The following is a 16,735-nucleotide window of genomic DNA, read 5'->3' on the forward strand; positions in this document are numbered from 1 at the left end:
GCTGGGTGGGTTTTCCATAGATATCAACAAATAGAGCTGCCAATAATTTAGCAATGTTACCAATATTACAATAAGTCCATCGTTTCTGCGACGTCATTCATTACCAACGTACGAAAACAACGTATTTACGAGGGCAAATTTTCCACAAAAAAAATTGATTATATCGACTGTTATAAACATAAAACGAGTATAATACAATTCTTTATGGGTTGAGTGTGTTAAATTAGATATTCATCACGACTGTTAATGATCCATTATCCTCGTATTTAGAAAACCGTTAACTAATACTTATAACAAGAAGAGGAAAAATGCAATAGTTTTATTTTTTACTTTTCAAAATTTACTTACCTAATTAAAATTCCCAACTTAGACTGCCTACTTACGAGTAAATGTAGTTTTGTGATGAGGGTGCTACCGTTCTGAAGGTCCTGAGATCGATTATTAGGGTGAAAAAAATGTCAAAGCTGGTTTCTTCCCTCAAACATTAAATTAATATCCGTTCTGTAGGTCTCAAGATCGATTCTTAAGGTGAAAAATAGTTATAACGGACTTATTCTCTGAAACATTAATTTAGTATCCTCAACTGGTACCCACTCGAAGCGCAGAGCTGATGACTACGCCTTTATGAGATTAATGATTAAATCAACACCGCATTGATTCGATGTAGCATCTTATGCACTATAAGGTGTGGATTAGTTAGTGTCAGAAGAAAGAATATTTTCAACTTACCTTTATCATGAAGGCGTTTCGATGAACTAATTCCCAAATAAAAGCATGACTTTGTAACGAAAATCCCAAACAAAAATGGATATACGGAACGTTACCGCTAATTTGTACCACAACAAATCAATTCAGACGCAATCCGATCGGTTTGGTTTATAATTGATAAATAAATCAATGATTATTAATGCAAATATTACAAATAATTTTGCAAGTTGTTCTTCTATCTCTGGAATGTGTGAACACTTTAATAATTATACTTGTTAGGAATGAGTTCTGACAACGAATTGTGGACATAGGTTATTATAGTTTTAATGCGATGATAATTAAAATGAGTCATCGCCGACTTAAAAAAATATTTTGTACAGATTGCGAGCTGTTGCTAATGAATTAACCATACAGACGAAAACATGACGATGTAGGCACCTAATTATTTTTTAAAAATATATATCTACCGCCTACTTAGGTATATACTAAATAGGTACCTACTTGTATTTTGTTAACTGATTTATGTGGCAGCGGATTTTAAGTAGGTACTTTTAAGAACCTATTTTCACACTTAGCTGCATATCTTGTGTTGGATTTTTCGCTACAGGTAAAATTTTAACAGAATTAGAGGATAGGTACGTCTAATAAACGGTAAATTAAAATGGGAAATTAGGATGGATTCGGTTGAACCCACATATATTTTTTATTTAACGGTGTGACCATCAAATGATGTCTGCGTCGATATTAAAGTAAATAACTAGGTACCTTTATTATAAACTGTATTTAAAAAAAAACAATCACATCCAAAGCTATTTTAGACATTTATTTAAATGTTTCGATTTAGAAAAATCAACAGGTTACATTCACACGGTTTGTTGATAAATCAATATTTTATTTCTTTGTTTCAAATCATTTAAAATACATCTTCTGGGCGGCTCTCTATCCACTTCTTGACATTGTCGTTGTTCTTAATTCTGTCGACGAGAGAGGTGAGATGAGGATATGGGAGAAGAAACTCTCCAATTTTACTTTCCATGTATTCGGCGGTTCCCAAGAAGATTAGATCCACCCAAGTGATCTGGAAAGAAACAAAAATATGCAGTGATTTGAAAATGGGCTGTCTTGTCTCTCTGGTCCATTTGAAGCATCAACGAGCTGGCAAAGGGAATTTGAAGAAATTCAGATTCTTATGAAGGGTATAACACAAATCACGATAGTATCGATATCGGTACAGCAACGTTAACTTGATGAAAAGAAGTATGGATAATCGATTTTAAATCCCTCAGTAGTTGAAATAAAGTGAGCTTACCAACACGATTTCGATAGTTTTTTTGTCCTTGAAAAATATTGTATATCAAGGAGGATTGATCATAAATAATCAACTAATCATTATTTTAAAAATGTAACAAAATTCACATGAGAACGAGGAAACACTTAACATTTAACCACCTTACAGTCGGATTTTGGCGAGAAAATTCGTCGGTGCAGGAAATCATCACCAAACAACTCAAAACAGGACTACCTTAACACTTCTCGGGTTAGTCAATAAAAACAATCACTAGGACTCATCAATGCAACACAAACTCCTTGCACTTGCCCGAGTCACGTTCGGGATAAACTGGCAGCTGGTTAATAAACAGAGAGAAAAATAACTATTATTATAAAATAACCAATGTTATCCTATGACAGGAAAAAAAATTACTGTTTTGCCCCAGGATTTGAAACACGACACTCTGATGTCTTTAACCTATAAGCTGCGCTTTATTCTCGATTTTATGATTTCAACGTATCGAGATATCGAACAAATTTCGTGCCCCTCTATAGTCGATTTGTAAAGTTTTATCTCGGTAAGAAGGGCGGGTTTCATTAAATTGATGTTAGAGGGTATTACTTCCCTTTGATTGTAAGATTTCGTTAATATTCTTAGTTCATACAAGTGTTTTCTTAGCTTAGGGGTAAAAGTGGACATAGGACATCAAAAGACCCTGGTTAGAATATTGGCGTAGGGCAGTTATATTTTCCTGCGAGATGATGAATTCAAATCGTCAGGAGGATCGATAAAAAACAATAACATTCAATTAATAATTACAATTATAAAACGTCAACATGACAGTACCTTGCATCCGTATATGCATCCTTTCAATGCAGCTTCTTCAGCTTTAACCAAAAAGTACTCCAAAGCTTCTTTCATTTCATTTTTAGCTTCGGTAGTATTTGCTGTCAATGCTGCGGTTACTTCTGTTAAAAAAATAAATATGTATTTTATTTTAAAATCCAAATCCTTTTTGCATTCTTAAAATGTAATTATTATATAGCAGTTTACCAACAAAGATTATGCACCTATGTAGTTTTCTGTGAAATAGCCTGCTAAGTGTGCATTTGACAAAGAGATTAGGAGATTTTTTTTGTATTATATATGTTTTTCTTCTAAATATTAATTTTCAGTTATATCCAGTGTTATCTGATCAAATTTGTTTTTCAATAAATGAAATTTAAATTAGTTCAAAAGCTGAAGAATTATCTGTTGTATTAAATTTTGGGGGTTTGTATACATTTGACAAGAGAAACCATTATTAAAAGAGGTTCATCAATCAATTATCCTGTCGATTAACTACTTTATAGGTTGAAGGAAGATATCATCGATTTTTGTCCGATGAGGTATCCAGCGTATGAGTGATTTTCTTAAAGATATTCATATTGATGTGTGATTTTCTTACCATTTTGCATCTGTTCATTAGTATTTCTGTTTTTTTTTTTTAAAATTCTGTATTATGTTTTTTGTACATATTTATTTGTTGTTTCTATAAATTCTCATGTGTGTGATTATAATCCAGGATTCGGACCTCACATACTAATAAAAGAGTTTCTGCTCAATAAAAAGCTTCTTTTCATCTCACCAATAGATGTCTCTAGTGAAGTTCTAGTAATTCAAGAACAATGTTTCAAAATTGGTTCATATATATAGAACATCCAAGAATTTGAGTTGTGTGTTTGTCAATAATGGGTAGAATTGGTGAATGTTACACGTGTGTAAAGTGATCACTTAAACCAGCCTATGACGGTCGTCAGCCCCGTAAATGCCCAGACTTCCATATTCTTCTTCATCTTTGATGAGATGTCAAAAAATAACACCAAATAATTATAAAAAAGCAATGAAAAACACAAAAGGTTTATTGATGAACTGATTGAACACCCAAAGGTGACATTTAATTATTGAGAAAAAGGTATTAAAATCTGTTTATTATTATTTTCACTTACTGACTTGAACATCCTTGAGATTGTCAACAAAGGCTTCCTGCAGAGCTTCGTTGAAGGGACATTCGGCCACCAGCCCAAACCTCTTACCGAGATATCTGCAGATGGCGACAGATTGGTTCAGCTTCCTTCCATCGACCTCGAGGAGAGGCAATTGATGGAACGGATAAGCTGCGCAAAAAACGTATGATTGGAAAAAATAAGTAATTGAATTATCTGAAATAAATTCGTTAAAAAAAGAAAAAAAAGCACATGGCAATGAAACGTGACGTTATTAACGCTACTACTTCGAGTAATATAACACAAATTTCCAGGAACAAACAGGAAATGGACTTTTCTCGCGCTGAAAATGCTTCCTTAACCCCTAAAATGTTTCAAAATGGTCTTCTATTATGACGTAATCTCTTGGAATTTCAGAATTCAATTTCAATTTCAGACATCGTTTATTTTTCCCACTATTTTTTTTCTAAACACCTTAGAGAACCTTATAAAGTAAAGTAGGAGAGTATATTCGTCAAATGGGAATGGACGAACAGAACGAGGGTGGCCTAAAAGGACTTGACACGGCCAAATCCGAACCTGAAATCTGGTCGTATCAAAGTCCACACATACAGTCATACATGTCTTGATATGTATGACTAGATGTGTGGATATAGAGAACGGTATGAGTGTATTTCAGGATTTTTTAAAATTATCTGACGTCCAGGTGATTCTAAAATCTAGCTACGGCTTATACAGCACCGCTTATCATGGCCCTACTTAGGCTTCAACTTTATAAGTTTCAAAGTTTATTCCTATTTAAAGTTACTTTGATTTCATGTGATTCATGAGTGAAAATTCTAGACAAAAATACTCACCATATAGTTAAAGGTATGATTTTAAGCAATTCAATGATCTTAAGTATTTTTTTTGACATTTCAACATAGTTGAAGAAGAATATGGAAGTCTGGGCATTTACATAAATGCCTAGACTTCTATATTCTTCTTCAACTTTGTTGAGATGTGAAAAAAAAGAGCTCCTATAATCGGAGATAATCCAGATTTGTGAACAAGTATATGGAAATTTCTCACAAAGATTTTAAGTTAGTAATGAAGTATGACGTAGGCGTATGATTTTAGTTCCATGATCTTACTTGTGAGTTTACAAGGGATATGAATTTACGTATTCGTCAGGACATAAGAGAGTGGCGTTCCATCATTTCTGCCTACCCCTGCAGAGTTGCAGAAGTGGCGTGATGGTAGTAATAATAATAATAATAATATATTTGGTTAATTTGTAAATAGCCATTTTCGTAAAATACAACCTCAAGGCGCTTATAAAGATTTTTTATTGTAACTGCAGACAGTTGGTAGAATTCCATTTGAATTGTTGGGTAATATGTCCAAAATTAAACAAGGTTTATTGGCATTTCATCAATGATGAAGAAGAATATGGAAGTCTGGGCATTTCGAGGCTGACGACTGTCATAGGCTGGTTTAAGTGATCACTTTACACACGTGTAACTTTCCTCAATTCTACCCATTATTGACAACCACACTACTCAAATTCTTGGAAGTTCTATATATATGAACCAATTTAGAAACCTGTTCTTGATTCACTAGAACTTCACTAGAGACATCTATTGGTGAGATGTAAAGAAGCTTTTTATTAAGCAGAAACTCTAATATTGTCAAAAAATAATATGAAAATAACTCCTGTAATTGGAGATAATCCAGATTGTGTGAACAAGTATTTGGACACACTCAAAATGTTGTAAGGTTTATTGGATTGAATTCTACATTTATTTATGTACATGTTAATACGTGACGCGTTTCGTCTTATTAGAGTGTTTGATAATATCTTAATAAGACCAAACATATACATTAACATATACATAAATAAATGTAGAATTCAATCCAATAACCTTGTTCAATTTTGGATATATTACCCAACAATTCGCTTATAAAGACTTAGATAATAATAGAATGATAATGATAATGGTAGATAAAAAACAAAAATATTAGTAGTTTTGGTAAATTAGAATCTTACAGTCCTTGAGGGTGGGCCAATCGGCTGAGGATATTCTGACGTCATCGAAATCAACGCCTGCATAGGCGAAAATGTACCGGATGGACTCCGCCCTTCCTTTGATGGAGAAATACGTGAGCCTATATTTGGAGCACGCCATTTTAGCACACGAAGAGTGTTGCAACCGGATTAATAAACAAAATCAGTTGTTTTTCTACTGCTTCTTCCTTACTGAAAGAACGCCGCAGAGGTATTGATTTGAATATGTGCTTCAGTCGGTGTATTTATATAATGTAGTTATAAAGGTATATATGTATTGACATTCTTGGTTCCTAATGACAAATGGCGTCACAAACATTTTGTTGGTATGTTTCAGAATAATTTGTATGCATATATATATTCCTACATTCATTCAAACCCTTATCCGAACCTCAATGGTGCATAGGGCACTGCATCATATAAACGCAGTGTTATCTTGATCATTAACATGAAGGAAAGGTGATCAGCCCTCCGCTTCAGATACCAGTCCAGGGTAGTATTGAATAAATACACATATATATATATATATATATATATACATATCATAGTAAAATAAAATGATTAAGTATAGTGCAGTGCAAACTTATTAGCCAAATAACCAAATATGCACATAACAACTATTTAAAAAAAATGAGAGCAGAATCTCCAAATTTCAAGTCCCAAATATAGAATCCATTTATAAAAAAACCGCAGTTTTTCAAATACTAAAGGGTGACAACTATTTAAATTTAACAAAAAAATTATCATCGAGATTCTCAAACGATTTTTCTACTCCAAAATGCAACACCAAGCAATTTCAGCAAAACTTCAAATATTTGGCAATCAAACATTTCAATAAACTCCCTGAAGAAATAAAAAAATAGATGGTATAAAAATCCTTAAGAAAAAAATTAAAGCTCTATACATTTAAATCTTAAAAAAATATATATAAAAAAAAAACTATTATAAATTTTATTATATAACATTAAACCACGAGTGTAAGTCCCTTTCCAAGCACAAGAGCACAGACTCTTTTATGGAGAGGCACAGCGAATCGAAATATAAAAGTTCTCCATATGTATAAATGAATCAAATGTTATTATGTTAAAAATAAAAATGTAAATATATTAAATGAATAAAAAAAAACTGTTTATAATTCTAATAAACCTTCATTATAATTTAAAGACATTTTTAAATTATGGGTTCACTCAATAAAATTTGATTTCACACATTTTAACATTTTATTCAATGACGAAAAACCTTTTGAAAGTAAGGTTTCCATAAGAACGCCAATGTCCTTGCCTCTCCTTTCAAAGTTTGATGCAGTCGGGTTTGGAAGTCGTTATTTTTTATTTTAAGCACGTTTCCAGGTTGTCATCAATAAGACGATTTCTCAGTTTGCTTTTAATAAGGTTCATGCTTCACAAATATGAATACAGTCGAAGAGCCTTCTCGCGGATATTTGTACCGGAGCCGCACTGATAGATCAAAGAGCCAGAGCGGTTCCGGAGCCATACTTTGCCGACTTATGGTATATGGTATGTAGTTATTTAATAGTAAAACATTAATAAAAGTGTATGAAATTATTAGTCGTAAAATAGTTTGGAACCCATGTCGGTTCTTACCACAATTTGTGACGCATGTCGCTTTGTTGATTTTAATACTCGTCATTAGGGGTGGGTACTAAAATCAATTACTCCGATATTATGTTTGGATATGCAGGGGCAGGGGTATAATTTAACACGATTTTAAATAATGGATGAACTCGGACGATGCCGAATGTTGTTCGACAAATAATATTTCTTTATTAAATATGTAAATTGAATTAACTCTATTATAATGAACTATTATAATAATTGCTACAGCATGCCCGGTAGTAATTATTTATCAATTTAATATTGGATACTTATTGGAAAAAATAATTCGATTGAAATATTATTACGTATAGAAATGTATGATTATACCTTCCGATGGGAAATCAGGGCCTATGAAACTTCTTTAATATATTTATAAATATATGAATTACTGGACACCTTTTATAGCAAACTTTTCGTGAAAAATCACCTCAAGGGTTTCAATCAACCGCTTTATAATATATAATATATATGCAGGGTGTCCCATAATCCAACGTATTCCATTTAAGGATGTTAGGCCAGGTTAAGACTCACCAAAAAATAATAATATGACCTCCATAAAAATGCCTTAATTTTCGAGATATTTCCACTTTTATGAATATCCCGAAAATCTACCCCTTAGATCAGTTATTTAAGTTCTACTTCATCAAAATTTCATATTTTAGGATTCTAATTTATGTTTAACAATAAAACAAACTATTATTCAATTTATCATTAACATTTTCACTTTACTAAACCATCGGAATTTCTAAAAAATAAAATAATCATAAAATCAGCTTAATAAATTTTGCATAAATAAGGCTATATCTTTTTTTTTAAAGAAAAACCTAGTATATTATACTGTTTTTTGAATGACACAAATTGAACTTTTTTTTTAAATAACTTGCCAGGTTAGCGTGATATATTTTTTTTCCGGTTGAAGAGTCAAAGTTACCAGAAGATATATTTTCAATTATTGACCGGGCATTAATATGTATATTTTTTCCGCCAAGGCAAGCCAATTTTATATATATATATATATATATATATATATATATATATATATATATATATATATATATATATATATATATATATATATATATATATATATATATATATATATATATATATATATATTTATATATATATATATATATATATATATATATATATATATATATATATATATATATATATATATATATATATATATATATATATATATATATATATATATATATATATATATATATATAAATATATGTATATAAATATACATGTATATATATATATTTGTGTATATGTATGTGTGTGTATTCAAATAACTTTAATGTTTGAAATTCTCTGAACCTTATTAGGATGGGTTCGGAGAATATTTTAAAGTTTGCATTTAAATGGATTAATTCAACTGATTTTATGAGATTTTGTATGTAACTTGTATATCTCTCCGGATTTTTACGAGCGTTTAACTAAAGATGCCTATCAGTTCATAATGTTTCATTTTTTGATTTGATATGTTCTTTTTAATGATTTTTTTTTGTCAAATTATCAAATCCAGATTTTTCATGTGAGCAATTTCTTTCATCCTTATTTGAGTATGAGTATTATTTGAGGCTTCAGAGTACATGTATTTTTATTATTATTAATATGTTTTGAATAATGAGTTTAATTTTTTAATTTTGAACACACCCGGATAATTTTTTTTATTGGTTTTTACGGTATTTTTAGTTTAATGCTCTTTGTGAGGATATTCAATTGGATATTAAAGACCTTTTTGAAGCATGTAATAGGAAGTCCATTACACAATTATTAAAGGCACAAGTCTAATCTCATTTATTCCGGAGCCATGAGATCTGTCTTCTGCTCACACCTCGTCGACCTTCAATTTTACCTTTTGTGATTAGGTGCAATAGCTCGTACTTGTTTCCTCTAAGCACATGCCTCAGATAGGACACCTTCCAGACCTTGATATCAGTCAGCAACTGTCTCTTTGCTTTTGCTCTTTGGAGCACATTTGCGTTGCTGACCATATCGGTCCATGGAATAAGAATATTCTGCGATGTAAAGATGAATAACTCTAATCGGTTCATAGTGCTGATATTGAGGGTCCATGATTAAACTCCGTATGAAGGTATTGACATAACACGCTGACTATGGATCTTTCTATTATTACCATATCGTAGTCGTACAGGAGAAAGTGACCAACTGACAATACATAAAATATTCAAGAGGGGCCATTTAAGTCACCTTTGCTTGGGAAAATAATAAAAATCAATGCATTTAGTCATTTTTGACTAGTCAATTTATTATACTTCCACGTTTAAAATCCTATGGAATTTTTTCAGGGCAACTTTAAGCTAGCAAGATATCAATTAGTCAATGATCACGTTTTTGTAAAAAAAATGCACTTGGTCACTTTCTCCTGTATGACTACGATATGTATCGTCGGCTGTCGATTATGTTCAAGATTATATGATTAAAATTTCGGCTATTTAATTCGTTACAAGGAAACAATGAGGATTTTAAATAAAAATAATTAATTGTTTAAATTTTAATTTGTTTATTTTTATATTTAATTGACACTTATTGGCAGTACGATGTTACTTCTGGTGGGGTTTGTGGTCATCGGCAGGTCTGGTTTCAATCCACTTCTTGAGACTGTCTTTGCTCATCACCTTCTCAGTAAGAGCGGCCAGTTTGGGATACGGCTTCAGGAAGTCGGTCTTGTTAAGATATGCTGGCAGGACTTCGATCATTGAAGTCAAGTAAATATGCACCCAGGTAACCTGCAAATAAAATCATTAAATCAATAATGAAAAACAATTTTAACTAACTAACTAACTAACCATCACGCCGCTTCCCCGCAGGGGTAGGCAGAGAGAATAGAGCGTTACACCACTCTGTCCTTGCAAACATTCTTCGCCTCTTCCACGTTCATGCATCTCCTCATACATACCCGCCGATTGTTACGACTCCTAACCTGACCACTTTCAAGTATTTGGCATACCTGATCGTGCCATGTTTTTCTCGGTCTTCCTCTGCTTCTTTTCCCGCTAACATTCGCCTCATAAATTTGTTTTACCGTTCTTTCTTCACTCATTCGTTCTATATGTCCAAACCATCTCAACACACCTTTCTTAATTTTATCGATAATGCTTATCTCAGCTTTGCATTCCTTCCTTATTTCACTATTCGCACATCTATCATACATCGTTTTGTTACACATTCTTCTGAGAGATCGCATTTCGACTGCATTCAGTCTACTTTCATCCTTCTTTTGCCAACTCCATGTTTCACTTCCATACATTAGAATTGGAACCAGGACTCCGTTGTGCACTGCCAGTTTAGCTTCCGCTGATAGGTTTTTATTTGCTGTAACTGATTTCAGTGCACCGTTCACTTTGTTCCCAGCATTCACTCTCCTTTCTATATCTTTATCAAAAACAATTTTTGTTTACACATTTAAAAAAGTACTTGCACTCCTTACAAAAGCTAACTGTAAATGTGAAATTCATTGAGCAAATACGCAAAAATTAAACAGTTTATTGAAATCAATAATTATTTTCATGGCAAAATAGGAATAATAATTTGTGTGCAAAGACGGATTGGTGTGATGATCTTTTCTCTCTGCCCACCTCTGCGGGAAAGCAGCGTGATGATAAGTTAGTTAAAAATTAATATAAACCTTTAAAAGGAACAAAACGATAATGACTAAAAATCCTCCCCCCTATTGTCCATCTTACCACTATTAAAAAAACATACATCTCTTATCCCCTCTTCATCCTTCAACGTCCCAACAAAACAACTCTAAAATTCAGACTTAGCTTCACATACGGTGTTTGAAAATGATACGGAATGCATAGAAACACGTGTCACAATAGATTTTAAGAAAAAGCGGTATTTACCAACTGACATTTCAATTCAAAATGGGAAATTCGATAACAGTAACGAAATGAGTTGCAATTGGGATGGTAATTTAAACTAAAATTATAGTTTCAACATGATGAGGGTAGGATATACAGAGTAGCGATCGTCTTAATGTTTTTGTAAGGAAATTTCGTTCCGAGGTCAAAGCTTAACTGGATTTATGAATACGGATTTAAACAATAGACGTTATTTCACGTCTGTGGGGAAGGATATGTATGAATATAACGAACGTGTTTATAACGAAGAAAAATATGTTTCTTTATTATATTTATGTACATACCTTAGATCCATATAAACAACCATCGGTTGCCGCCTTTTCAGCATTCTTGAAATACAAATCTAAACCATCGTTCATTTCTTTCTCGGATTCTGGTGTCTTTAGTGTCATATGTGACTTCATTTCTAAAAAAAACAATTTGAAACCAATAAGCATTAATAAATAAATATATAAATATATATATATATATATATATATATATATATATATATATATATATATATATATATATATATATATATATATATATATATATATATATAAATATATATATATATATATATATATATATATATATATATATATATATATATATATATATATATATATATATATATATATATATATAAATATATATATATATATATATGTATATATGTATATATATATATATATATATATATATATATATATATATATATATATATATATATATATATATATATATATATATATATATATATATATATATATAAATATATACATATATATATGCTCTTATATACAATACAAATAATTTATTATAATATCACAGTGATTTTGTATTTTTTTTTATCAATATTATATTTATTTATAAGAATGTTTAATTCTTCAAATTTTCAAAAATGATTGATTTGAATTCAGATATGGATATAATCAATTAACGCAGTAAAGCAATCTGATAACACAAAAATCAAATCGATCATCTAAATGATTAAAAAATACATTTCAAGTGTTTTGTTTTTCATTTCAAATGGTTTATCTCTTACATAAATTTATATTATAATGATTTTATGAAACAGATTTTTACTTGGCAAACTTGAATTTTTAATTTTTAATTAATGTTTTATTTAGTAAATACCACAATTTCTTAAAATCTGCTGTGACACGTGTTTCAATGCATTCCGCATCACTTAACCGGAAACCGTACCATAAACAATAGTGGTAGTTACTAAGTAAAAAATTAATTAAAAATGGATAGATTTCACCACAAAGCGACTGCCGAATCAATTAATGAAAAAATGGATTTTAAATTTAAATTTAAAAAAAAAATATTTGGCAGTCACTTTATGGTAATATAAATCCATTTCTCATTTAAATTTCACTTGGTTAATATCACCATTTCTTAATATCTATTGTGACACGTGTTTTGATGCATTCTGCATCATTTTGAAATAGCGTAAAGTGTAAATTTTAGAAATGTGTCCTTGGTACGTTAAACAACTGTTTGAAAATGATGCAAAACGCATGGAACATGCGTAATAGATTTTAATAAATAGTGATATTTACCAAGTGATTTTAAAGTTATATTTAAATACGGCTTACTATCGCGGAAGTCCGAAAGATCGTCTACGAGAGCATCCTGAAGGGCTTCTGTGAAGGCATCATCGGCAATCAGGCCGAATCTCTTGCCCAGGAATCGGCAGATAGCCACGGACTGGTTTAGCTTCTTCCCGTCGACTTCCAGGCAGGGAAGCTTTTGGTTTGGATAAGCTGAGAACACATCATATATATGTTAGTCCAACATAACCATAAAAAACGACGGAAAGATTTCACATATCGATTTTCATATATCGCTCACTCATTTTAAGAACGTCATAAATAAAATAAAAACTTGATTTTTTAGGAGAACGTTTTTAAAGTTTAAAATTCAACACAATGTATTATAAATAAATATCAAGCCATTTATGAAACTTGTTATTGTGCAACAGATCTTTTTACGTAAAACCTGGTTGTTTTTTCTCCTTTTGAGAAATATTTAGTAAATAAAAAAAAATATATTAAGCAATACCTTTTCTTCAAAATGCAAAAACAACACTTTCTGCCCTGTAGCGGGTAAATATTATGTTAAAAATATGCCTCTTTTGCTGGGATATAGTATTTTTGGGCATTCCGAAAACATGCACAACTAAAAATTGACGATTTTTGATTTATGACGTTCTCGCAAGGAGTGTGCGATATACGTTTAATAAGACGAAAAAAACATGAGCAAAGAATAAAGATATAAAATATTTAAAGAAATATTACAAAAAATGGTTGAAGAGCCATTCGTAATCGTATAATCTTATTATTTTATAAAATCGCTGACCTTTCAGTGCTTTTGTATTAAAAGTCAGTCAAATAACCAGGTATGTATGCATTTTTTCTTCGAAAGTATTTTTAGAAAATCGGAAATAAAGTAATATCAATTTTCAAACTATGACAGCAACAACAAAAATAAAATAAAAACCAAAAAAAATATTGACTCATCAGTTTACAAAACACAATAATCTAAATCGCGTGCATAGCCTGTTAAAAACTCTAATTAATTTATAAATAATGGCTTTATGATAATGACGCCATATAATTTATCCTTTGTTATTAATTTATTTGATCAAGTTAATTTCAAATAATCAAGAAATCATGAGAGCCTTTGCGCTTGCAAAGTTATAACATATATCTTTATAATAGTACGTTGTCAGTCATATTGCTATAAAGCAAAATATAGCTAACCAAATAGCCAAGTATGAAATAGTTAACAAAAATACTAGACGTATTATTTCGTTGGTGCCATTGAAGAAATAAAATAAAAGAATCAGGTAATAAGTCATATACTTACAATGCTTCAATGCTGGCCAATCGTCGTGAGAAAGACGAACGTCCTCGAATTTCACATTTGCATATGAAAGGACCATCCTGATGGACTCTGCCAAACCCTTCAGTTTGAAGTACGTTAACTTGTATTTTGAATCGGCCATGATTGCAAATTAATTTGACTTCGTGCCTAAAATGGGAATAAAAATGAGAATTTTTACAAAACATTCCGCAAAAAAAATCTTAAAAACGAAATAAATATCAAAGTTATGACAAACATAGTTTTAACTTTGTGGAAAAACATGTTGATTATTTAAAAAAATTAACCCTTGTACAATACCACATAATGAGTTTTATTTCATTACACACAACTAGTTTAGAAAACTATAGATGTTTTCACCTGCAGATAAAAACATCTGTGATTTTCGAAACTTTCGTGTAATTTTCGTGAAAATTTCGTGTAATAAAATAAAACTTTTACAAGTGTTTAATTACATAGTTATAGATACACAGGTATTATAATAATGTTTTAAAACCTTGAAGTTGTATTTTTTCTAGAATTGAGCATCCTGCTTCATTAGCCAAACAACACATCCTTTTAAAACCAAATTAACGAAATTCTCAGGCAATCTTATGACCGGATGTCACCAATTTTATAGCGAAACCGTGAGCAAAATAAAATTATTTGGATCTCATGAATATGATATTCAAACACGTTTGTATTAAACAGCCATGAAAAATAAAATTAATTTCATAGAATAATTGAAATTATTTACTGATCAATTAGTATGCGCAAAATAAAAAATCATGGATTAAAACAGTCGAATGTCCAGTTTAACAAATGAATGATAAAACATGCTTGATGATAAATTTAAAAAAAATTGACGATTTGTCTCTACCGACAAACACATAAGGTGTGGCTTGGTGACAAATGTCTGCAAAAAATGTCAACAATGTTTAGGTTTTTTTAATGAGTGTATATATGTATGTATTATATATGTGTATACAGAGTTAGCAAATAAATGTTTCAATAAAAAAAGTAAGAAAATGCTGAAAATATATTGATTAATTAAAAAATAAATATATATATTTGTGTCTCCTGAATATTTGACGATATGGATTTTTGATTCTTAACCAGGCACCGAATTTTCCGAGCTCTTAAATAAATAAAAAAGTTGAAATGATTGACATTTTAACGGCAAATGATTTAACAGAGCTTCAATCGATTTTACTAAGCAAGAATAACAAATGTTATTTGAAAATGAAAAATAACTCATTCAAAAACATGTTACACAATCATAATAATATAAATGGCCTTGAACCTGAACTCACTGAATAAGTGACACTGAAACGACGTCAACCTGCCACTGACTGCTCTGACAAACTGATTATCGAGTTATTTCGTGCGTTATTATATACCACCGAAATAGCTTAACAAGTCAAGCCAGGGGTGCACAACATTTGGGCAACGTATTTTTAAGAAATAAAATCATAAAGTTATTCATTATCACTAACGTCCTTTTTAATAATTTAATTAATTTGCTAGACATTTCGTTCGCCCCTTTCAAGAACACCATAAATCAAAACAATTGATTTTTCAGGAGAACGCTTTTAAAGTTTAAAAATATAATACAATACATCAAAAATAAATATCAAGAGATTTATTGAACTTTTTACTGTGCATCGTCTGCGAAACTGACATCGCGGACCCGCCAAGTGCAAAATAAATTTAAAAAATATTTATTTTCAATTGGTCTGGGTGTTTGTGATGTATTTTTCACATTTACCTTGCCTATCCTTACTATTCTACCTACAAAGAAGCTTCTAAAAGTAAAGGCTTTGCGGGTTATTCCTTAAAATATTTTTTGTTATCAATTTGAAATAATCACTACGCCACAAACGTTAGACCATACGCTCCAGCTCTCTTTTAGCTTTCTCTCTATTTGACATCATTCTTCTCTTTCGTGTAACGAAATGTGCCATATAAAAGTGACACATCCTTGAAGTTCCACTTAAAAAAACGACAAAAAATATTTCTTTAAAGGTTGAGCTTCTGCGACGACAGTGATAATCAAGATTCTTGATTACCAGTCGTGTGATGTACGTGAGTTCGAGTTGAAAAATTGCACAACATTAACTCAGGACTAGCATGTTTATCTACCTATGAATGTTATATAGAGTGTTTTTTTAGGGGTATGTAAATAATTGATGGTGGCAACCGCCGTGTGGTATGTTGCGCCATCTTGAAACTACAGCACTGTCACATCAATGCCATTTGAATGAGGTACAAAGAAGTCAGTAATCGTGGTTCTGTAGCGCTCTTCATTGACAGTAACATTCTGGCCGGCATCGTCTTTTAAAAAATATGGGCCA

General features: G+C 30.9%; 3 protein-coding genes across 3 annotated transcripts in view; 1 reads left to right on the plus strand and 2 right to left on the minus strand.

Annotated features, from left to right (window-relative positions):
- The window catches only part of LOC148311016 (glutathione S-transferase-like), a 33,637-nt gene that overhangs the window by 12,300 nt on the left and 4,602 nt on the right, over positions 1 to 16,735 (plus strand). The window lies entirely within an intron of this gene.
- Positions 1,511 to 6,226, minus strand: LOC148311018 (glutathione S-transferase 1-like). Its single transcript, XM_088257544.1, has 4 exons — positions 5,993 to 6,226; positions 3,967 to 4,134; positions 2,825 to 2,946; positions 1,511 to 1,786 (listed from the first exon to the last, which is right to left on the minus strand). Exons 1-4 carry the CDS (start codon positions 6,129 to 6,131, stop codon positions 1,622 to 1,624), a joined length of 594 nt encoding a protein of 197 aa, XP_088113670.1. The 5' UTR covers positions 6,132 to 6,226; the 3' UTR covers positions 1,511 to 1,621.
- Positions 10,146 to 15,752, minus strand: LOC148311019 (glutathione S-transferase-like). Its single transcript, XM_088257540.1, has 5 exons — positions 15,695 to 15,752; positions 14,388 to 14,552; positions 13,115 to 13,282; positions 11,813 to 11,934; positions 10,146 to 10,391 (listed from the first exon to the last, which is right to left on the minus strand). The coding sequence occupies exons 2-5, from the start codon at positions 14,524 to 14,526 to the stop codon at positions 10,206 to 10,208; spliced, it is 615 nt and encodes a 204-aa protein (XP_088113666.1). The 5' UTR covers positions 14,527 to 14,552; positions 15,695 to 15,752; the 3' UTR covers positions 10,146 to 10,205.

Source organism: Brachycentrus maculatus, unplaced genomic scaffold (genome assembly GCF_059751285.1).
Source record: "Brachycentrus maculatus isolate JH-2025_06_01 unplaced genomic scaffold, ASM5975128v1 h1tg000081l, whole genome shotgun sequence".
Classification (NCBI taxonomy): Eukaryota; Metazoa; Arthropoda; class Insecta; order Trichoptera; family Brachycentridae; genus Brachycentrus; species Brachycentrus maculatus.